The sequence below is a fragment of the Urocitellus parryii genome, chromosome X (assembly GCF_045843805.1).
Source record: "Urocitellus parryii isolate mUroPar1 chromosome X, mUroPar1.hap1, whole genome shotgun sequence".
NCBI classification, from domain to species: Eukaryota; Metazoa; Chordata; class Mammalia; order Rodentia; family Sciuridae; genus Urocitellus; species Urocitellus parryii.
The window spans coordinates 37,493,766-37,518,149 of NC_135547.1; the positions used below are offsets into that span (position 1 = coordinate 37,493,766).

The following is a 24,384-nucleotide window of genomic DNA, read 5'->3' on the forward strand; positions in this document are numbered from 1 at the left end:
AGGGTCTCCCTCCATTTCCATGCAATTTCCCTTTTGTCTCCCTTTCCCTCCCACCTCATGACTCTGTTTAATGTTAATCTTTTCCTCCTGCTCTTCCTCCCTGCTCTGTTCTTAGTTGCTCTCATTATATCAAAGAAGACATTTGGCATTTGTTTTTTAGGGATTGTCTAGCTTCACTTCGCATAATCTGCTCTAATGCCATCCATTTCCCTGCAAATTCCATGATTTTGTCATTTCTTAGTGCTACGTAGTACTCCATTGTGTATAAATGCCACTTTTTTTATCCATTCATCTATTGAGGGGCATCTGGGTTGGTTCCACAGTCTAGCAATTGTGAATTGTGCTGCTATGAACATCGATGTGGCAGTATCCCTGTAGTACGCTCTTTTAAGGTCTTCAGGGAATAGTCCAAGAAGGGCAATAGCTGGGTCAAATGGTGGTTCCATTCCCAACTTTCCCAGGAATCTCCATACTGCTTTCCATATTGGCCGCACCAATTTTCAGTCCCACCAGCAATGTACAAGAGTACCCTTTTCTCCACATCCTCGCCAGCACTTGTTGTTGTTTGACTTCCTAATGGCTGCCAATCTTACTGGAGTGAGATGGTATCTTAGGGTGGTTTTGATTTGCATTTCTCTGACTGCTAGAGATGGTGAGCATTTTTTCATGTACTTATTGATTGATTGTATGTCCTCCTCTGAGAAGTGTCTGTTCAGGTCTTTGGCCCATTTGTTGATTGGGTTATTTGTTTTCTTATTGTATACAAAGAACTCAAAAAATTAAACAATAAGAAAACAAATAACCCAATCATATAATCTTCCATTGCCAGTTTTAGTTACTGCTCCACTCTGTTGACTTTCTCACTCTCATGGGGATCAGTTTGAGATATGACCATGGAATCATCCTTGGTTTCTACATTAATAGCCCTTCAAATCTCATGAACTTTTCATCATTTTTCCTCTTTGTTTTAGTTCTTTTACTGCCCTGAAATTTGCCTATGTTCCTTACTTCATAATTTCTCTTATTATTGTTATTAAAGAATGTCTTTATGTTACTGTGTGCTCATAGAGTACATTTTTCAGCTGTCATTATACCTGAATGTACCAAGGAGTTATATTTCTTTTTGCTTTCTTAATTCTGCAGCAGAGATTCCAATAATTTTTTCTGGGAGCCATTTGTATGTACATTAAAGTGGAAGGAGTCACATTTTTACTGTGGGAAAATATACATTATATTAAATTTGCCATTTTGACCACTTTTACATCTTAGCAGCATTAAGTGCATTTACATTGTACAATCATCATTGCTAGAATTTATTTCTGAAGATACCTAAATTTGCTGAGCATTCTGGCACACACCTGTAATCCCAGTGGCTCAGGAGGCTGAGGCAGGAGGATAGCAAGTTCAAAGCCAGCCTCAGCAAAAGTGAGGTGCTAAGCAAGTCAGTGAGACCCTGTCTCTAAATAAAATACAACATAGGGATAGGGATGTGGCTCAGTGGTTGAGTAACCCTGAGTTCAATCCCTGTTACCCTCCCCAAGAAAAGAACAATAAACTTTCATGGGCCACATAAACCCAAATATGACCATAGCCAAATACTTTAGAATTATTTTGAGACATATATTTTGCTCCAAACTTTCCAAGATATTTATCTTAGTAATAGCTATTGATCACTTTTAGATTAGTTTTTCTTCAAACTAAGCCTGATGATGAACATATTAGGCTTGGGATATCAGATATATCTTAAGGTTGGTATTTTAAAGGCATTGCTTGGGGAATATAAAACATGACTTATATTCATCAAACTATAAATTCCTTCTGAATTGCAACTTCACATTCACTAAAAACTCTGTAATTCTTCCAAGTCTGTGAATTACAGTGTTTTTTTTTTTTAAATCTGTGGTGCCATTAAGTCTCAAATGTGTTCAGTTTTGGATTTCTCACTATTCAATCCATATGTCTAGTTGAGTCTGAATATTCTCACTTCCTTGAACAAATCAGCAATATTCTTGCTTGGGGGGTATTTTTTTAATTTTTAACTTTAATGTGCTTGGTAAGAAATACAATCCTTAGTTACTGAGCTTCCAAAAATTCAGTTTTCTGTGAGAGTTTCATTCTTAAAAGTCCCTGATCTGAAGAAGCAGACTGTTCAAAAACTATCCATAGTCTAGTCTTTGAAGAAGTGTAATGTACATATAGCTCTTAAGGACATGAACATTAATTTAAAAGGTCATGATCTTGATCATTTATTTTATCATATTATGCAGTACACTTGACTATCCATTTTTCCAGTATAAACTCTCTTTGTATGTGTGTGATGGAACTAGGCAACTAACAAAATTCCTCAATTCCTGGAGCTATATAGTTTATGTGTGTTAACTCAACAAAGAGAAAACCATTGATGTCTTAAATGGGTCACACCCTGGGATCTGGTGAAACCCCATTCAGTTTGAAAGTTATGTGTTAGGAGCCCCGTAAACATGTTTAAAAAATAGCTGTAGATGGACACAACACCTTTATTTTATTTATTTATTTTTATGTGGGGCTGAGGATCTAGCCCAGTGTCTCATATATGCTAGACAAGCACTCTACCACTGAGCCACAACCCCAGCCCCCTGAACATATTTAAGACATTTTTTAAGATAGGAAAAACAGTGGAAAGAATCTGACATCACTTTTATAAATGCATATATGAATACAGCACAGTGAATCTCAACATCACGTACAACCACAATCCTAATTAGAATAAGATATAGTCCATGTTTGTAGAAAATATTGACAAAAATAAATTTTAAAAACACCTGTTGTGGGGCTGGGGATGTGGCTCAAGCAGTAGCGAGCTCGCCTGGCATGCGTGCAGCCTGGGTTCAATCCTCAGCACCACATACCAACAAAGATGTTGTGTCCGCCGAAAACTAAAAACATAAATATTAAAATTCTCTCTCTCTCTCTCTCTCTCTCTCTCTCTCTCTCTCTCTCTTAAAAAAAAAAAAAAGCACCTGTTGTGCTGGTGAAAAAATAAATAAAAAGGCCTTTATTCCCTGATAAAGATGGTGAAGGAGTGAACTAGGATTATTTCCCAGGCCCATAATTGTTCACAGAAATGACCTCTAAATGGGAATGGAACAACAGTGCTAAAAGAGAAACACTGTCCTTTTTTTACTTGATTGCATGATTGTTACCAGTTGGATCATGAGGTTCTATCTTTAAGGAAAGTTGGAATACTTCCTCAGTCTCTATTAGGAAAAGGACAGAGCAGATGTACCACTGCTCCACTCTTTAGTGACATCCTGATGACATACTTTGATACCAAATGGGAGAAGTGAAAAAATACTCAAAATAAATGGGTAGTTTCTCAATGGGTGGAGGTGTTGTGAGGGAGGTGCTTCAGGAACTCCTGCACCAGGATAAAGGACCCAAAATAAGTTCATTCACATCTTAGATTTCAGACAACATGACTCTTAAAATTTGAGTTAAGAAAGCATATTCCATAAAAATCAGACAATATTTTTCTCTAAAAATGAGATGCAACACAGTTGATTTCCAAAACTGGTAGTTAAGGGATTGTCAACATTAAAAATTCAGAAGATATAGTTTCAGGGAAAGCCAACGTGTTCCAAAGCTCAAGTAAGAATAAAAGTATTAAAAATGGTCAGTATTAGGCTGGGATTGTAGCTCAATGGTGGAGCACTTGCCTAGCATGTGAGGCAGTGGGTTTGATCATCAGCACCATATTTAAATAAATAAAGAAAGAAAGATTCATTGACAACTAAATATATTTTTAAAAAAATGATCAGGGGGCTAAGGTTGTGGCTCAGTGGTAAAGTGCTTGCCTAGCATGTGTGAGGCATGAGTTCGATTCTCAGGACCACATTTAAAAATAAATAAATAAAATAAAGGTATTTAAAAATGGTCAGTATTGACAGGCATGTGCTTCCAATCACAGATTTTGTTAATGAAATCTTTTATTATAGGAATCTAAAATACTAAAGTCATGTTTTATAACTGGGGGCCCCTAGTCCACTTTACACCATCGTTGTATTAAATAATACCTCAAGATATTTTTCCTCATTTTTATAAGGCCTTTAAGATAAAACTGTGACAAGGTATAAAGAGATCAGTGGTTTTCCTTACCTCACTGAAGTGTAGTTTGGTTCTTCAGGGGTATAATGGTGATTGCCTTCAAGGATTCTTTATTACCCTTAAGAAATGGGACGTTTGAGACCAATGGATATTTGTATATGTCAGTAAAAATAACTCCCAAATAATTTGAGGAAACAGGAGCTATATTTACTTTTATTAGAGATTTTTCTGTTGTTTGTTTAGTTGGTTGGTTGGTTGGTTTTTAAGTTTTCTGAGTATTTATATAGACAGAAGAAAAACAACCTTTAAATGTGGACTGGAGGGAGTAGAATCCCTTTATTGAAAAATAATTTTAAAAATCTAGTTGGATCATGGTGGGTTAATAATGTTCAGAGTTATATAATATAACCCCCTCAGGAACAAAATCTTAGCCTTAAATGGAATATAATTTATTATTTCATGAAGGGATTTTTCACCATTGTTTTATCCTCATTATTATTCCTACTAGAATTGAAATAGACTCCCCAAAAGAATTTAATTTAGTGAAAAAATAAGCTCCAAAGAATGAAACAAAAGCTGATTCCAAACTGTAACTTTGACATGATGTAGAATAAGGAAGTGCTAATCTCTGTACAGATGTAAAACTATTGGATGATATTTGCATGCAAAATAGACTTTCAGGCATTCTTATGCATACATTTTTCAGATACTCCTAAAAAGTTCTGATTTCATATATTCCATCCCATTGTCAGACACACCAGACTTTGAAACAATATTGTTTGATTTGTTCCTTATTAGCATTGAAGGTAAGCCAAAAATTGTTAGTTATTATTTTATAAATGACAAAGGGCTATGTTCAGAGATTTGTTACAGATCATCTGACAAGCCAAAAGTAGAACTTCAGACTCTTGGTACAACATTCTCTCTGATTATATGCTACTACCTTCTGTTATATGGGGTGTGTTCATGCTAGTTTAGTAACCTTGAAATTCACTACCAGGTACTTTAAGATGACCACAGGTTCTTTGATTTGTGAATGAAAACTTTATTAGTTTAAAACTATTAAACAACAAAACTGTTTTGACCAATAGTCATAATGACAATAAACAATTATAATCTAATTGAAATACCATCCTAGGGGATATTCCCCTTTTAATTTCCATTAATTGTAGAACAATAAAATCGGGTCCCAAGATGTGAGATAGTTGATATGTGCTTCAGTCCATTGTTAGGTTGAAGAGATTCTCTTCTTTGTTATTATTTGCTGTTATCTTCAAGAAGCCTAATAGAACAAATACAAGTAAAGGAAAAACCACACTGCTAAAGTCAAAGATTTTTGACTAAAAACAAAGATGAGATCAGTCTTTTCCTTCTGGAAGGAAACCAAATCTTACTTGTTCTATAAGATCTTAATAATAAAAATATGCAGAACTAGAAGAAAAATATTGCTAATGTCCAGAAAAATCAGGATGTATTTGGCGAAAAAAAAAAAAAAAAAAAAGATCAGTGATCAGTTCTCACATGTTGGTGAGGGCAAACTGGGTCTTATTCACTTCTTCAACCATTGTTTATATCAGAGAGTACGTCTTCACATAGCTCATCTACATCTATCATGGCTTGATCTATATCAAAGATTAGGTCTTCATCTTCTTGTAGTGAAAGTATTGATTCCAAGTCAGAGAGATCACCGAGATCTGGTAGTGAAGGTTCTTCAGGAGGAGATGCATCTGCACCAATCTGTTCTGTTCTATCATTTCGTTCTTCACAAGGAACTTGTTGTTCTTGTGAAATAGATAGTAAGAGCTCCTCAGCTATTCTTATTAACTGGGCTACACACTCAACAAGTCCACCAACTAGCATAGGAATTGACCCAGACTCCATGCTCTTCTTAACAGATAAAATATTACTAAAAACTGTAGCAAATGGACTCTCGATGACAATGAATCCTGTGGGGCTAGTAAGAGTTCTCTGGTTTGCTTAGATGATAAATTAGGATATTGATATGATTCTGATGGTGGTCAAGTATAGAATGAAGTCAATAGTACCACAGGATGTTTTGATAATGTTGATGAAATCTCCAACAAAATGTATTTATTGTACTCTTGTTTGTACCAGTAGTGAACTGCTGATATAATGACCATCAGATAGATAGTCACAGGCAAGATTTTAAAAAGCAGCAAAGCAGATCTAATGATAGAAAAGAGAAATATAAAAATTAGTATGATTGACACTTTATCCATCCTATAGGTCCTAGCTACAGGATACCCTTATCAAGAGTTATCCATAGGGTTAAAAGAGGATCTCTAGATATTGTTCTCCTTTTGTGATAATCTAAAGACTATCTACTACCTCTTTGCCCATGTAATTTCTCATGGTTTTTATGTCTTCTTAGGAGATTTGAAAATAAAGTGAGCATAGGTACTTTGTCTCTCTCTCCTGAGTATCTCTGTTGAGGAAGGATACATCCACTCAGGGTCTTTCAATTAACTCTGTCTTTATTCGCACCTTTGCATCATTGCTATTTATATTTGGAGCTACTAAGTATTTTCTGTATTTTTAATTATACATTCATTAAAATTTCCAGTTGCCCTGCATCCTAGTGGGGAGTGCATGGTAAAAGAAATTCCCATATTCTCTGACTTTTGTGAAATTTTGGAGAACTGAAGGTATAACGTTAGTTTCTTGTTGTTTCCCGTTACTGCCGATTTTCCATATCTAGCAGCTAATTCTTCCAACTTTGTCTAAAGCCATGATTGCACTATTTTCATCTATATGTCTGGTGGACTCTGCATACTCCCTCTCCCACAGCAAGCATATACTTCTGTAAGGCAATACTCTGTGTGTGTGTGTCATGCTGGGGATTGAACCCAGGGCCTTGTGCATGTGAAGCAATCACTCTGCCAACTGAGCTATATCCCCCAGCCCAGTCAATACTCTTTATTTAAAGATCTATGGACTGGCCCAATATAATCTACCTTCTGTGTCTGTCTGCCTTATCACTCCCATTCCTCTTTAAATGATTTTGTTGAAGATACAATAAATGTTTAGCAATATAACATATCTCATATTGCCTGCTCACTTGTTTGATTCATAGTATTTTTCACCACTTCTCTCAACTTACCTAGTACATTTATGTCCATATGCTCTAAGGTTCTCTTAACCCATTAAATTGAACTGAGGTTTGTCTTACCCATTACATTAAACTGAAAGGAAACTAAACTAGAATCCAAGGTTGTGTGGTCTACATTATTTTTGGGGGGGGGGCAGATTGTCTCCTCTCTCATACAAATAGATAATTCTGTCTTTACATTATGATGAGCTGCTGTGTGTCCTACATAAATAGTTAAATTATTTCTATTGATTTCTTTTCATATCTCCATTCACCAAATTGTTTTTCCTGTAATAGTCCAGTTCATAATTTTCCAGTTCTGAAAGCATATATCTTCAGCCTATGGCTGATCAGTGTGGCTGTGATCAGTGTGGCCACTTTTTCCTTCAGCATATCTATATGTTAAATTTTGTGATACTAATCCTGTAAATTAGGTTGATTTTCTTTCTCCAGCCTCAGTCAGGCTTTTCCTAGCAGAGAGTCTTAGGTAGAAACCATCCATCTCACTCCTTTAGGATACTGCCAAGTCTGTTATTACCCAATTTCCAGAAGTTATGACCAGAGTGGGTCCTAGAAAGGCAAAGGCTTCACCTTCATCTCACTATGCTCTTTGGATGTTTACTATAGTACAGTAAATGATCAGCCAGATGGTCTATAATTTGCACATGGAGTTTAACTGGTCTGCACAGAGCCTAGTTTGACCACTCAGCTGTAAATTATTTCCAATTAGCATAAATTCTGTCAGAGCATTCCAATGTTTTTGTCCAAAATCCTACCATTTTCTGCAAAATATATAATTTTTGTATTATGACACCTAAGGCTAGCTCTTATTTTCTTGTTTATTTGCTTTTCTGCCTCTCACCCTACCCTCACATAGATAGACTAAAATGTAAGTGCCATGAGATTAGGAATCTTGTCTGTTTTGTTTTGTGCTCAATACCCAAGGCACAGAAAATTGCCTACCACATAGTAAATAATTAGTGAGTACCCTGAAATAAGAGAAGGAAGGGAGGGAGAGAGGCACAACCTTTAGCTCATTCATTCAGTAAATACCATCAAGCTTCAGCCATACATGGGGATAGCAGTGAGTGAAATAATGAGCTAGCCCATCAGAATTCATAGTTGATAAAATGAACAGGAAAAGCATAAACAGAGGGAAAATATTCACAAAGCATGTATCTGGCAAAAAAAAAAAAAAACTTTTACCCAGAATATATAAAGAATCCCTACAACTAAACAATAAAATTATAACAATCCAATTTTAAAAATGGGGAAAGACTTAAACAGACATTTCACAAAGAAATAAAAATGAATAGCTAACAACAACATGAAAATGTACTAAGTATAATTAGTCATAGGGAAATACAAATTAATATCACAATAAGATACCACAATGTACTCACTAAACTAGCTAAAATCAAAGAACGACAATACCAAATGTTGACAAACATATAGATCAGCCAGAACTCTCACACACTCGTGATGGAAGTATAAAATGGTATACCTCTTTAGGAAAACACCTGTCGGATTCTTAAAAAAAGCTAAGCATGCACCTATAGCCCAGCAATTCCACTTGTAGGTATTTACACAAGAGAAATAAAAATTTACAAAGAGATTTTTACAAGAATGGTTATAGAACTTTAAGTAAAACACCAAACTGGTTTCCAAGAAGATGGGAAGGGGGAAAAAACGGTGGTATATTTATATAATATAACACTAATCATCAATAAAAAGAAGGGGCCAGACAAGGTGGCATACACCTGTAATCCCAGAAGATAGGAGGATCCCAAGTTCAAAACCTGCCTCAGCAACTCAGTGAGGCATTAAACAACTCAGTGAGACCCTGTCTCTAAATAAAATACAAAAAAGGGCTGGGGATATGGCTCGGTGGTCAAGTGCCCCTGAGTTCAATACCTGGTATCAAAACAGCTACATAAAATGCAAAATAATCTATGGTGCAAAAAACATGAATAGTGTTTACATCTAGGAGATGTAGGGACATAAGAGAACATCCTAGAGTGATGTAATAATCATATTTTAGATATAATTGTAGGTTACACAGGAATATGCATTTGTCAAAAATCATTAGCTGGCACTCTTAAGATTCATGCATTTCCTTATATAATTTTCACTACCCCCAAAAAGAGTAACCAACCACAATCCCCAGCCTCAAAAATATATATCAAATGAGATGACATACCCCTAATTAGTTACTATAATGTATGTTCATTTTAATGGAAAATATTATCAAGGATTATGAAACTCACTTTTATATATTAGTATATTTAATCTTCATAATAAAATAACTATGAAGTTGTGGATGGAAAAATTGAGGATCAGAGGGATTAAGTAACTTGCACATGGTAAGTAAAGATGCATAGCTGGAAGTCAGCACAGGTCTAACTTCTGAAGTCCTATATCAGGGGGTACAAATAAGGTACCTGCAGTAGCAACTTGGTAGGGCCAGACCTGACATCTCATTCTCCTAAACAGGAACAGAACTGAGAATGTTAATCTTACTTGCTATCCCTAGAAGCAAGCTGAATTCTAAGTTGAGTTTGACTAAGGCAGGGGAACAGAGAAACCTGGATCAGTCCCCTATGGAATCCTCATCATCTTGTGACAGGGATTTTATCTGCCCTTCACCTAACCTACTGAACAGGCCTAAATACTCATTAACCATTCACCTGTGATACAGCCAAGATGGATGAGAGGGTCAAGGCTATGCCTATAAAATGATTTCTGGACTTCCACTTTCAAATAAGATGTGAGTGCTCCTGAAACATCTAAAAACATGCCCAATGGTAAATTGCAAAACTAATAGATTTAAGGATATCATTAAGGTATGAAAACAAAGACAAACTGTTCTAAAATTTCAGAGAGTGAGCTGATAGAGGCATCTTTTTCTTCCCTGTGGCATTTGCTAATTCTGGGCACAGATTGAAAATAAGGCTTGGCTCTAAGGCAGAAGGACTCTAGGCTCTAAGGAGAGGACCTCTACTAAGGAAAAGGACAAATTAATGTAACTTTGGGTAGCTGAAATAGGCTAGCATGATGTGTTGGAAACTTGAGGGTGAAGGGCTTGTTTTTCTTACCTTAAATTAGTTGATACCTGCTGGTACCTGGGTGGGAAATATAGAATGAAATTTCCCACAATCTCCTGGTGCTTCAGAGTCAAATTCTCACTAGAGGGAGTAGCCATAAACATGCTACTGGTCTCTGCCTCAAAAGGCTTTGAAGATAGAGGGATATAGGGGAGGCTAATGAATAAATAAGATCAAAACCACTCTCAAAAAGCACTTTAGACAAAGGGATTCTAAAACATGTAAGGATATATAAAGGGAAATATCTTGAAGAACGAAACTGGAGGACATCTGATATCAAGGTTAAGACACAGAGAGACAAATATTCCATGTTTTCTTTCATATAAAGGAACTTAAAAAAATCAATCTGAATGTAGAACAGTGATTACTAGAGGCTGGGGAGGATAGGAAGGAGTGGGAATAAAGGAAGACTGGATAATGAGTACCAAAACTCAAGTCAGATAGAAGGTATATGTCCTGGTGTTTCACAGTAGAGTGTGATACTATAGTTTACAATAACCTAGTGTGTATGTGTGTGTGTGTTATGAATAACTAGAAGAGAGAAGTTTGAAGTCTCCAAACATAAAGAAATGACAAGGAGAGAGAAAAGCCAATTATCCCAATTTGATCAGTGCATGCAGAATATATGTGTTGAAATGCCACAGTGCACACCACTAATATGTGCAAAATTATTACATGTTAATAAAAAAATTAAATTAAAAAGATAATCAAGGTTAGTTTTATGGCTATGGAAATTAAAACAGCATAGTACTGGCACAAGAAACAGACATAAATTCTGGAAAATGAAGGCAAAGTGATTTGGAAATGTAGCTATAAAATATCTACTGATCAACAACCTATTTATCAGTCCAGATATATAAAATCAGGAGGCTATCTGAGTAGCTTATGTTTCAGTAGCCAGCAAACTTTATACAAAGCTTAAGTATATTTTCATGGATAAATCTGGGAAGAATTTTATAAAAAAAAATCACTATGATTTTACTTTAAGATTTGAAAGCACTAATACCCAGAGGTATTACAAAGGTAATGATGAAAATATACATTCAAGTATATAACCTAGAGTTAGAAAACAAACATGTAATCAAACTTTTGTTTTTATATTACAAATAATTTCATGATTTAGATAATGGCTATTGATGAACAATTGATATAATTATTGATGTTTATAAGATTATATGAAAATTTCATCTTATGATTGATAAAAATATTTTAAAGCTGTAACTACAAATTAGTCACCAACAAATGTTTTAAGCAGATACGAAATTTAACAATTTATAGGATTGTGTATTAGCTCTAACAGTTGCTGTTTGCTGTTTTGTACATGCTATATTAGGGAGAAAGCTTAATTTTGTAAATGAATAAATATTCAACATTTTAAAAAGTCCCTAAACAATGTAAATGTTGTTTTTGATCCTTGATAAAATAAAGAACTGAAGATTCTTTCAAACCATCCCTGGGGGAGACTGGCAAAGGTTTCCAGATTGTTAATCCTTTCACTTATTTTTTTTATAGTTGTAGTTAATACTGTTAAACAAAATAAAATTCTTTGTCCAAAAAAAGCATACCAATGTACATAATTTTATATTTCATGTTATTAGTTTCAATAAATTTGCTCTTTGTGACTCTTAAAAAACAGACATAAATTAATAAAGCCATGTCCATTACCTCACACTAAATACTAAAATAATATAATAATAATTTGAAATGGATCATAGATCTAAATATGAAAGATTAAAAAATTTAGATCAAACCACAGGAGAAAAATCTTCATTAGCTTAGGTAGGCAAATATTTCTTATAGGACAAAAACATTAACTATGAAAGAAAATATTAATGTTTTATTTCATTAAATGAAGAACTTCCACTTATAAAAATATACCTTAAGAGGGTGAAAAGCGGAATGGGTTTGTGGTTTAATGGTTGAGTGCTTGCCTTACATGCGTGAGGCACTGGGTTTGATCCTCAGCAACACATAAAAATAAAATAAAGATATTGTGTCCACCTATAACTAAAAAATAATTTTTAAAAAAACAGGGTGAAAAGATCAACCAGAGTTGGAAAAATATTCCCATTATGTATCCAACAAAGAAACATATTCATTCTACACATACATTTTTTTAATATTTTTAATTGTAGATGGACACAATACCTTTATTTTGTTTAGTTTTTTTATGTGGTTCTGGGGATCAAACCCAGTACTTCACATGTGCTAGGCAAGCGCTCTACCACTGAGCCACAGCCACAGCCCTACACATATATTTTTAAACTTCTAGAAATCAATAAAATATAATGTAATTTTTAAAAAGTAGAACAAAAGAATTGAACTGACATTTCACAGAAAAGAATATTCAAATGATCTATATGCACATGAATAGTTTTTCATCACTATTACTCATCAGGGAAATGCAAATTAAAACCACAATAAGATATTTTTAAAACTCACCAGAATAGATAAATTGAAAAACAACAACTTAAATTACTAAGCTTTGAGAACATAGAGCAACTGGAACTCTCATACATTGCTGATGAAAGTATTAATGGATATAACTACTTTGGAAAACTATTTGGCAGTATCTACTGAAAGTAAATATACCTCTATCTCATGAACCTGCTATTCTACTCAAATTAAAAGAGTACAAATATCCACCAGAATACATGTACAAAAATATCAAAAGATGAATAACAATATAGTAAAACCATTCCATTTATATGAAATTCAAGAACAGGCAAATTAATCTATAGAACAGAAATGAACAGAAGTTTGCCTCTGAGTCACCTCTAGGAAGAGAGATTAGAAAGCTTTCTGGAGTACTGAGATGCCACAGTCTGACTGGGCACAAATCACGAGCCACTCAAGCAGGAACAAACTTTATTTCTGAACTCCACCAGCACACTCCACACACGCTCCCCGAGAACTCTCCCAAACGCCACCCACGCGGCTCCTCCAGGAACCACCACACACCAACCAGAACTCCCTCCCCTCATCTGCACGCACATTCACTCTCGGAACCCCGCGAGAACTCAACGGGAACTCCAAAGTAGCGGGCGCCCGAGGCAGCAAGAGCCGCCCTATTACTGGTGTAAAGGTCTAATATGAAATTGAATCAATCCAGCATCATCTTAATGGCTCACCTCTCAACCATTACTTCTGGCAAAATGCCAGGGGCCATTCCTACTGGCTGTGGCTCTCAACACTGAGAATGTTCTGTATCTTGATATAATTCCACATATAAAAGACCAAAACAACATTAAGCTGCATCCTTAAAATCTGTGCACTTCCATATACACACCATATCTCAAAAATTGTTTATGTTTTTATTTTTTTTAATTTTCAACTCTCCTTCCTAAAAAACTAGTGAGGACAGGAAAACAGTGATGAAAAGTGTCATCAGATTTTATCAAGCCAGTCATCAAAGCTAATGAAAAAAATGGAATGAAGTATGAATGTATAGGGAATGATGCCTTTGGCTGGTGTGGTTATTTCATGGTAGTGCTAAGGCAAGAGGCCCGGACTACCAGACACTCTTTGATTGATGAGATAATCCACATCTTATAAGTAGCTCAGAAAGACAACTGGGGCAGAGACCATGCTATCCATCTGCAACTAGGATCTTTAAGCCCATTTGATTTTTATTAATCTCTCTCTCTGATGACATTTTTGTCAGCACAACTAATCAAAAGCCACCATTTTTCTTTTAGCTCAAAGTCCTACACTGCTATTTTATACTGCTTCTAACTCGAAATCTGGCAATAAGTGTCTAACAGTAGGATAGAAAAGGAGCAAAGGAATCCAAATCCTCTGGGTCTGTGTTTATAGTTGATAAGCTTCTCTGCATCGGGCAAGGTAAATTAGTTCATATCCAAAGGGAAAAGAGGCAGTTATGTGGGAGAGATTAAAATGTGCCTTTGGTTAGTACAGGCACCCATTTTCTACATATGAACAGGAAAATTTTTCAAAGTGCTCCCTTCTGTAGTGCTACAGCACTATTTGGATATGTGCATTCAATCTGGATTTTTTTAAAAATTTAAAAAACACCTCTAGATATACATAACTTCTCATTGCCCTCCCCACCTCTGAGGAAATATCAAAAGGACCTTGTCCCCAAAGGACAAATTTCATCATTTTGACAAGCTGGGTCATCTCTAGGGGAATACAGTGAACAAAGTAACAGGATTTACCCTTTAAACTCTTTGTCAAAAAGCTACAAATCTTTGCCTTAAAAAAACTGTGCAATAAGGCATTTGCCTGTTATAGGACCTGACATTTAAAATCCCCATGAACCATATTTAATTTATCAAGAGGAAAAGAAAAAAATGGTACAGTCAAGAGCTAAACATGGTCCTTTCCTGAAAATATATGAAAAATTCAAAACAGAAACTGAAATAAGGGGGAGTAGGGAATGTACTTATGGTCAATTTAAACCAAGTTCTACTAAATTTCTTTCCTTCTCCAAATTTGCTCATTGTTGCTGAGAGAATCACAGACTCTAGCTTACCCTTCAGAACAATTTAGTTACTGCAGAAGAACCACTACTTTTGCAAATATATTTTAGTTATTTTCCTAGACATATATTTAGTTTCCTGAAAACACTGTTTGAACATGAAAAACAGCTACCACCATTTGACTTGGTGGGTGGGACCCTGCACAGTATTGTCCCAGATCTTGGCTGCTATGAGACATCCCAAGACCCCAGAGACTCTGAAAAGAGATGTAGGAATTCTAGATTTTGGGTTTTTAAATATTACCAGTGCAGAAGGTAGGGCCTAACATAAGGGAAATAAAAACAGAACTTGGAGGTAATGGGGAAAAGGTTTTATTGATTTGTTTTGTTTGTTTGTCTAATGGTGATGGGGATGGCACCAAGGGCCTCAGATATTCTAGAAAGCACTCTACCACTGAGCCACACCCCTAGCCTCACAAGAAAAGGGGTCCTATTCCCAAATCTTACCTCAGCTTTTCTTCCCAAGAGGGAAAAAGAAAAGTTGTATTTATTGGAACATAATAATATTCTCCTTTGGAGAGACAGTAAATGATGCTAGTTATTACTATAACAGGATATGGTGTAAAACAGACCTATATTTGAACTATTATTCTACCACTTACTAACTGAAGTTTGCTAAATTACTCTTTGCCTCAGTTTCTTCATCTGTAAAATAATGATAGTAATAGTCATGAGAATTACCTGAGTTAATACATGCAAGAAGTTTAGAATAGTGCCTGGCATACAGCAAGCACTTAACAAATGCTAGTTAATATAATTGTGTTGGAGAAATTCTAGGATCCAGGAAACAGTGTGTGGTACATCCTGGCTACTGACCAGTGACCTCTACAAGGCAATAGAGGAGATGTCTACAGGCATTACAAAAACTGGAAGGAAGTAACAGAGATACAATTCATCTCATAGATAGAGCTAACTTTAGATGATGACTATGAACTTGTATAAAGATGTGAGAGGATAGAACTATCTGGCTCTAGTTCACACATGACCCTTTCAGAAGACCTAAGAGCAATCAAAGACTACAGGGCATCCTTGGGGATTAGTGAATCCTCCTAGCCTAACTCTCTATCACTTTGAAGCACTTCCTCACTCTAGCTCTGAGCTCTGTCAGGGCCCTAGCTACATTTCTGGGCTGGCAAAAGCTGACAACCCTGTAGGCTTATCATTGGCTATGCCTTTAATACACTGCCAACAGCATAGAGAAGGCCCTCCACTTAATCTGAGGATAATAATTTTAAGAAAACATGAACCAGTTATTCCTTAAAAACACCCCACTTGGGAAGTAATTGGCAAGTTAATTGAGACAAGATAATGAAAGCCCCATTACTCTCTAACATGACCATCCAAACTAGTCCAGACTTTCAAGTCTTCCTGTGTGAATCATTTGAGCAGGAAGGGGAAGGAATATTATTCCTTTTACCCCTTACTATCCAGCCTGAACTTCAGAAACACAGCTCAGAAATCTGACAAGAGCAAGTCAAACACCACTCATGGCCTCTTCTCTTTTTCTCTGGCAAATTCCAGCTTGCCAAGAGAGACCAAGCTTCATTCATTTTATCAATTGGGAAGAAAATCAGGGATCATATAGTTCTTCCGTCCGCCTGCAAACATACTTACTATTTGTCCATCAAGGATAGGTCTTTCAGTTTTCAATTTCTTCAAAATGTAATCCCATAATCCCCCTCAGTAGCTCCTTCTAGTGTCTTATAATTTCCTCCTGGTAATTATATCTTCAAGCAAGTTCACATACATTAACCTACAATAATCCTGTGCAGCAAGGATTATTCATATTTTATGGTTGAGGAAGTAAAAATCCAAAGAGGATAAGTGACTTGCCAAGATTATAAACTCAGTTAATAGCAGAGCAAGGTAAGAAGCTGATTCTTCAGGCTCTCAGCCCTCTGCTTAGTCTATATTATACTGTGAGGCCCTGGGTTCAATCCTCAGCACCACATAAAAATAAAATAAAGGTATTGTGTCCAACTACAACGAAAATAAAATATTTTTAAAGCCCTATTAAAAAGGAAAGTTACAAATTAAACTTTTTTTAAAAAAAGGAAAGTTACCAAAAGTCTAGATGGACATTAAAATCACCTTAAGAACAGATGCTGACCCATGAGAATAAAAACTAAAACAAGAATACTTTGGCTTATTCCTTCTAAATTTTCTACTTTTGACCTGTGGAATAGATTAAATTAGAGGATTTGAGGCTGAGAAAAGATTCCTAATATCCTAAGAAAATGCTTTGCACTTGAGTGTGGATTTCTTTTCCTTCTAAAGATTTCCTACCTCTATTTTCAAAGGTTTGTAAAAGGGCCAAAGGTCAGTGTTTTAAACATGGGTAAAGCATGAATCCCATTGCGTATATACTTGACACTCAGCGAAACACACCAGGACCACAGCTCTGTCCCCTGTGTGAGAGCCCTCGTTGTATCAAACCAGCATTCTGGTCAAGTCAAAAGATGAATGCAGTTTTCCTTGTAGAATTCCTCACATGAAGATGACTCAAACATTTATTAAGCCAGCTCTGATCTTTCTCCAAAATCCCATCCTTAGGTCTCCATTTCCTTCACATTGATTTGTGATACCTAAACTGGATCCTTAGTACTTCCTCAAAAAACCTACTCCATTTGTAGCCTTCTCCATCTCTAAGAAGATAGCAATTCTACCCTTCTAACTACTCAAGATAAAAAATCTTGGGTTTATATTTGACTATTCTTTGGCCCACAGCCAACCTTTGAGGACATCCTGTTGGTTCTGCCTCTGAAGTATATATACAATCTGACCACTTGTCTTTGTGAGACACCATTATCCACCTCTTACCTTCATTATTTCAACAGCCTCTTAACAGGATTTACTTAGCCTCACTGAAGCCTCTTCTCTATACACAGCCAGAGTGATCTCTTTAAAATGGAAGTTAGAACATGTTAGACCTCTATTTAAAACCTTTGATGATCTGGGCATGGTGGTGCACACCTGTAATCTCAGCAATTTGAGAGGCTCAGACAGGAGGATCTCAAGTTCAAAGGCAGTTTTATGGGGCTGGGGATATAGTTCACTTTGTAGAGTGCTTGTCTAGCATGCACAAAGCCCTGGGTTCAATCCCCAGTACAAATAAAAGAAAAAAAAAAGCCAGCCTAAGCAACTTAGCAAGACCCTGTCTCAAACAAACAAACAAAATGGGCTAGGGATGTTGCTCAGTGGTTAAGCCCCTCTGGGTTCAATCCCCAGTACTAAAGTAAAATAAAATCTTTGATGACTCTCCATTTCCTTCAGAGTCAAATGCAAAGCCTTATAGTCACCTCTCTGGCCCTCCATTATATAATCTGCAACTTATTCTTCTATTTGTCCCTGCCTCCCTCTGTTTCCACCTCTCTGGCCTCATTGTTATTCCTCCAATTAACCAGGTACACTCCCTGTTTAGGTGCTTGGAATGGTCCTGACTCAGCTATATGAATACCTAAATCCCTCACCTCCATCAAACTCTTATATCTTACCTTCTCAGTGATGGCTTTGCTTATCACCTTTTAATTATTGAACCTGCCCTTCCCAAGCTGCCACTCCTGATTCTTCCTTTCTCTGCCCAACTTTTTTCATTTTTCTTAGAACTTATTATTTTCTACATATTACATAGAATACTTATTTTTTATAATTGTCATTTATTTTCTGGTTTTTTCTCTCTAGAATGTAAACTCCAGCAAGGGAGGGATCTTGATTTTGTCTAAGTGCAAGAACAGTGTCTAGCACAGTAGGTACTTAATAGATATTTGTTGAATTAATAATAGGGTTAATACTTCCTTACATTTGTATAGCATTTTTTTTAGGTTTTCATATCAGATCTCATGTGATTTTCAGAATTTCTGTGAGGTAATTCAAGAAAACACAGGGTTTATTTCCTCCATTTTATATTTAGGATAATCAAGATCCAGAGAAGCAAATATCCAAAGTAACATAGTTAGAATGTCATAGAACCAAGAACCTGGGGTTTCTTTGGTGGTCTGTTTCCATAGCACCCAACAATATACTGCAAAGCCCCTAATCCTTGAGGAAAGGCTTTCCAAATTCTTTGTTAGGACATCGATATCCCCTGCTTATGACATTAATCTGATATCTCAAACCTTAGTGTATTTCACCAGCAAATAGGAAAGTCATCTAAAGACCTGAGTTTATGTGGTGAATTGCCCTGTGTTTATGACTCTCAAATGGTACTCTCTCCAAGAAACATGTTTTGACTATCAGTGGAATAAATCATTTGTTTCTTTCTGACCATTTCTGCCTTCCTCTTGCATTAAACATTAAACCAGTTTTCCACAGCAATATAATAAAACAGTAGGTGAAATTATAGTCCAAGAAATCATCTGTAACCTAAATATATCCCAGTATCTTCTTGAAATGCACTATCATCTAAGCCACCAATTGCCTATGTTGAAAGCTCTACCCCACTTCCATTGCCTTATAAAAAGAGTGGAGATTATCCTTTTAAATGTATCACCAACGAGGAACCTGGTGTCTACTTGGCAGGGGAAGAAGAAGATACTCCCTGTTTGACATACTGTTACCATTGGCATCTAATCCAGAAACTGCTGTATTCTGCAGGGGTGGCAACTATTATGTCCTCAGGATAACATAGTGGAAAATAACAGCTATATTAATGTACAGGCTTTTTAATAGAGATGCCTGTCACCCTGGTAGGCTCACAGGAGGTGACAGCAATCCACAGCCAGGAAAAGGCATGCCAAGTCCTCAGTACCTTCTGGCAGCTGAATACACAGTACCTATGAGGGAGACCTGGATCATTTCCCTTGACCCCAAGAATGTCATTATACTAGGGATATACTAAACTTCCCAAGAATTACTGAGTAGATAAGGTTTGTCTTCAGTGCCCTTTTCAGAACTGACCTTCCCCAGATCACAGCAAACCAAGTAGGTGAAACCTGACTCTATTACCAAGTCAGCTCTACTACCAGGTTCAACAAATGCTTCCTAAGAAAATGGCAAGCAATCAGTTCAATGAATAAATCTCAGACTAAAACCATAAGTGTCACATAAACACAATCTATCAAATACTTGCTAGACTTTATGGATGCAAACATCCCTGAAACATGAGGACACATACAACCTCAGCCACAAAGGCATGTACTAAAGTATTTGGCACAGGGAAAGTAGGAAGGATGGAAGACAGAGACTTTGATTTTAAGGAGGAGAAACAGGGACACTGGAGGCAGAGACATAGGGGTTCAAATCTAAAAGTTTTCTTTTTTTAACAGATTTTTAAAAATATTATTTTAGGTGGGCACAATATCTTTATTTTTATTTTTATGTGGTGCTGAGAATCGAACCCAGTGCCTCACGCATGCTAGGGCGAGCACGCTACCACTTGAGCCACATCCCCAGCCCAAAGTTTTCTTTCTTTAACAGGTCACATAAGCATGCTGTCTGTAACTCACTTTCATGATCAGAAATAAGGATAATGATAACACCTTCATCAAGTATCATCTTTGTGATTTAGATAACTTTTTTAATTATGGGGAGATGTCCTATTGCTTTAGTTAAAAAAATAAAAGCACAGTTTGAGTTCAAATACAGATTTTAAACCCTACCTCTGATACTTGCTAATAGTATGACACTGAAGAAGGCATTACTCTCTGTAAATTTGGGTTTATTCATCTATATATTGGGAATGATGATGACAACTACCTCGGATGGATACTATAACAGTCTCGTGACATAATATCAAAAATGTATTTTGTAAACCATTCACTTCCAAGGCAAAGAAAAGTTTTCTTTAAAAGATCTTGATTAGGGCAGCCAACCAAACTGGTTTGCCAGGGCCTAAGGGGTTTTCCAGGACCCAGAATTTTGAACAATAAATAAGGGAAGTGTTGAGCAAACTAGAATAAGTTGAACACCCTAGTCTTGACTAGACCTTGACTAGATCTTATCTAGGCCAAGGCCCTGAATGGTATTTAACTGGAATAACTAGGCTTTCACCAGACCGACTTGCCTTGACTCTGAGAGGGCATTAAGTACTCTTAGGCCTTTGCTAGGCCTTAACCAGACTCTGGCTAGAATTTAACTAAGTTTAGTGTCTTTTATAACTTAAATGGAGCAAAATAGACCTTAAATAGGGTCAGGCTCTTTCTATGCCTGAAATTAGACTCTGATTAGGCCTTCTATAGACTATTTCCTGTCAAGGCATTAAGTAGGTTTTAAAAAGATGGTAACTAGGCATAGTGTATGACTAAACTTAACTGGAATCTGACTAGAACTTAAGTAGGCTTGGGCCTAGCTATATCTTAACTGACTAGGCCTTAACTGAACTGTCTAGACTTTAGACTTAGGCCCTATACATGCCTTAACTAGACTCTGACTACGCTTTTTTAATTTTTTTTTTAGTTGTAGTTGGACACAATACCTTTGTTCCATTCATTTATTTTTATGTGGTGCTGAGGATTGAACCCAGGGCCCTATGCACGCTAGGTGAGTGCTCTACCGTGAGCCGCAATCCCATCCCCTCTGACTAAGCTTTAACTAGGCTTTAGTCCTGGTTAGGCTTTAACTGTGCTGGCTTCCTTAAGTAGTATGACTAGGACCTAAGGAGGTTTAGGCCCTGCTAAGTCCTTAACTAAAGTCTGACCAGATCTTTACTATATTTACATCATGATTAGACCTTAACCAAGCCCAGACATGCCCTAACTAAACTCTAAACCCTCTCTACACTTAGGCCTTGGATAGGTCTTAAGTATGGATTGACTATGATTTAAATCATCTTAGGCCCTAGATAGACCTTAACTGGGCTGGTTAACCTTAATTCGTATTTGGCGCTAACTTGTCTTTAACTGAGCTACAGGGGTCTTAACCAGGATTATACCCAATCTAGTCCTTAATTTAAATGAATAGGTCTTAACTGAGATGACCAAGACTTAAATATATTTAGACCCTGGCATTTTTTTTAAAAAGAGGGAGAGAGAGAGAGAGAGAGAGAGAGAGAGAGAGAGAGAGAGAAAATTTTATTTTTAATATTTATTTTTTTAGTTTTTGGCAGACACAACATCTTTGTTGGTATGTGGTGCGGAGGATCGAACCCGGGCCGCACGCATGCCAGGCGAGCGCGCTGCCACTTGAGCCACATCCCCAGCCCAACCCTGGCATTTTTTAATTTGTTTGTGACAGACTATACTGGACTTAGTCACTGGCTGTACCTTAACTGGATTCTGACTATGCCTTCTCTAGAGTTATGCCCCAGTAAGGTATTAACTAGACTTTAACTAGATGTTAACTAGGTTTTGAACCTGGGTAGGATTTAACTGAGTTCTGAGTAGGCCTAATCTGTGTTTAGATCCTAATCAAACCTTAATTGAGATGGCTGATCTTTAACAAATCCTAGATTCTGACTAGGTTAGAATTGAACCTTGCCTAAGCTCCAGCTCAACCCTGACTAGGTTGATAAAACTTTAAGTGTGCTTCAGCCATGGCTAGGCCTTAAGAGGACTGACTAGGCCTTAACTGAGTTAACTAGCCCATAATTAACCTTAGACCCTTGGTATGCTTATACACTGACTAGACCTTATCAAAACTTATATCCTGACTAGATTATAACTAGGCTCAGTCCCTAATTAGACCTTAATTGGCCCCTGACTGGGCCTAAACTGGATTTTGGAACAAGGCAAGCCTTAACTTGCTTCAGGATATTGTTACCATTTAACTATAATCCAATGAGGCCTAAACCAAGGTGAATATCCTTTAACTAGCTTAAGCCCTGGGTATATCTTAAAAAAATTTTAATTGGCTTTAACTAACTCTAACTATTCTTCAATAAGATCATAAGATCAGGCCCTGGATCTACCTTAAATAGTATCTGACTAAATCTTAAGTAGATTTAGGCCATGACCAGGCTCCAGGTAGGCCCTACCAAGATCCGACTATACATAAACTAGGACTAGGCCATGGATTGTCCTTAACTGGACTCTAACTAGAACTAAAGTAGGCTTAGGCACTGGCCAGGTCTAATTGGGGCTTTGTCTAGACCTAAATTAGACTAAGGCATTGGCTATGCTTAAAGAATATTCCGAATGGGTTTTAACTAAGCTAACAAGCTTTCAGCTAGAATTAGACCTTGGCTATCTTAATAGACTCTGACAGTTCTTAACTGTGACAAGGCTCTGGATAGGCCCAATTATCCTCTGACTACCTCATAAGTATATTAAATTCCTTATTATGCCTTAACTGGGCTGTAAGGCTTTAACTGGACTAACTAGAACTTAAGTAGGTTAAGTCTCTACCTGGGTCTTACCTAGGTCTTGGCCTTGAGTAGGCCTGAACAGGGTTTGACAAGACTTAAACTAGTTTCAGGTACTGGCTAGGCCTTAAGCGAGCTCTTACATTTAACTAGACTGAGGTCTGCCCCAGCATTAACTAAGCTTAGGCCCTGGTTCAGTCTAAACTAAACTCAATAATCTAAATATATATAACCTTCCCAGAACACATCAAGATTAAAACTAGAAATTAACTAGGCTTAGGCTGTGACTAGAGTTTAACTGGGCTCTGTCTAGATCTAAACTGTCTTAGGCCCTGGTTATGGCATAAATAGATTCTAATTAGATCTAAACTAGGCTTAGGAACTGGCTAGGCATTATATGGGCTCTAACTGACACTTAATTAGACTGAGGCCCTGCCTCTACCTTAAATAGACTTATTATCTTACTTAATAATGATTAGATTCTAGCTAAGTCCAAACTAAGATCTGACTAGACAAACTAGCTTTAAACACTGACTAGTGCTAAACTGACTCTGACCCACGCTAAACTGAGATCTGACTAACCCTAAACTAAGTTTAGGCCTTGACCATGCTTAAACTAGGCTCTGACAAGTATAAAACTAGGATTAGGTCCTAATTTTGACTTAACTGGGATCTTATGAACACTTAGCTATGCTTGGGTCCTGGACAGGGTTCAACTGGACCCTTAATAGACCTAACTTAGGCATAGGCTCTGACTAAGGCTAAACTGTGTTCTGACTAACACTTTTCTAGGCTTAGGTACTGCTTAGGGAATAACTGGGCTCTGACTAGACATAAACTAGGCTTAGGCCCTTGCTGTTGCTTAACTGAGCTCTGACTAGGTCTAACTCAGTTCTCACTAGACCTAAATTATCCTTAGGCACTGACTGGGGTTTAAGTGAGCCTCAACCAGACCTAATCCAGGCTGCCCTTAAGTGGCCTATGACTAATTCTTACCTAGACCTAGGACTTACCCAGAACTTAACTAGACTTAATTATATCTTAATAAGGCTCAGGCCCTGACTAGAGCTCATCTGGTCTCTGTCTAGTCTTAATGTAGTCATATGCTCGGCCTAGTGCTCAGTTGACTCTAACTCAACCTAAATTAGGTTTTGGCCATTACCTGCATTTAACTAGGCATTTGTTCATCCTAAAACAGATTTAAGCCCTAACTAGAGTTTAACCAAGCTCTGACTAACAGTTAACAAGGCTAGGTACTTATTAGTGATTAAGTAGTTTCTTTTTTTTTTTTTTAAAGAGAGAGTGAGAGAGGGAGAGAATTTTTTAAATATTTTATTTATTTATTTATTTA

The 24,384-nt window shown here is 36.7% G+C and overlaps 2 protein-coding genes across 2 annotated transcripts in view; one reads left to right on the forward strand and one right to left on the reverse strand.

Moving 5' to 3' along the window:
* Positions 1-24,384, forward strand: part of Trpc5 (transient receptor potential cation channel subfamily C member 5) — a 134,596-nt gene that overhangs the window by 32,943 nt on the left and 77,269 nt on the right. The gene's annotated exons all lie outside the window — the stretch shown is intronic.
* On the reverse strand, positions 5,641-5,964 carry Trpc5os (TRPC5 opposite strand). The gene has a single exon (XM_026396792.1). The coding sequence runs from the start codon at positions 5,962-5,964 to the stop codon at positions 5,641-5,643; it is 324 nt and encodes a 107-aa protein (XP_026252577.1).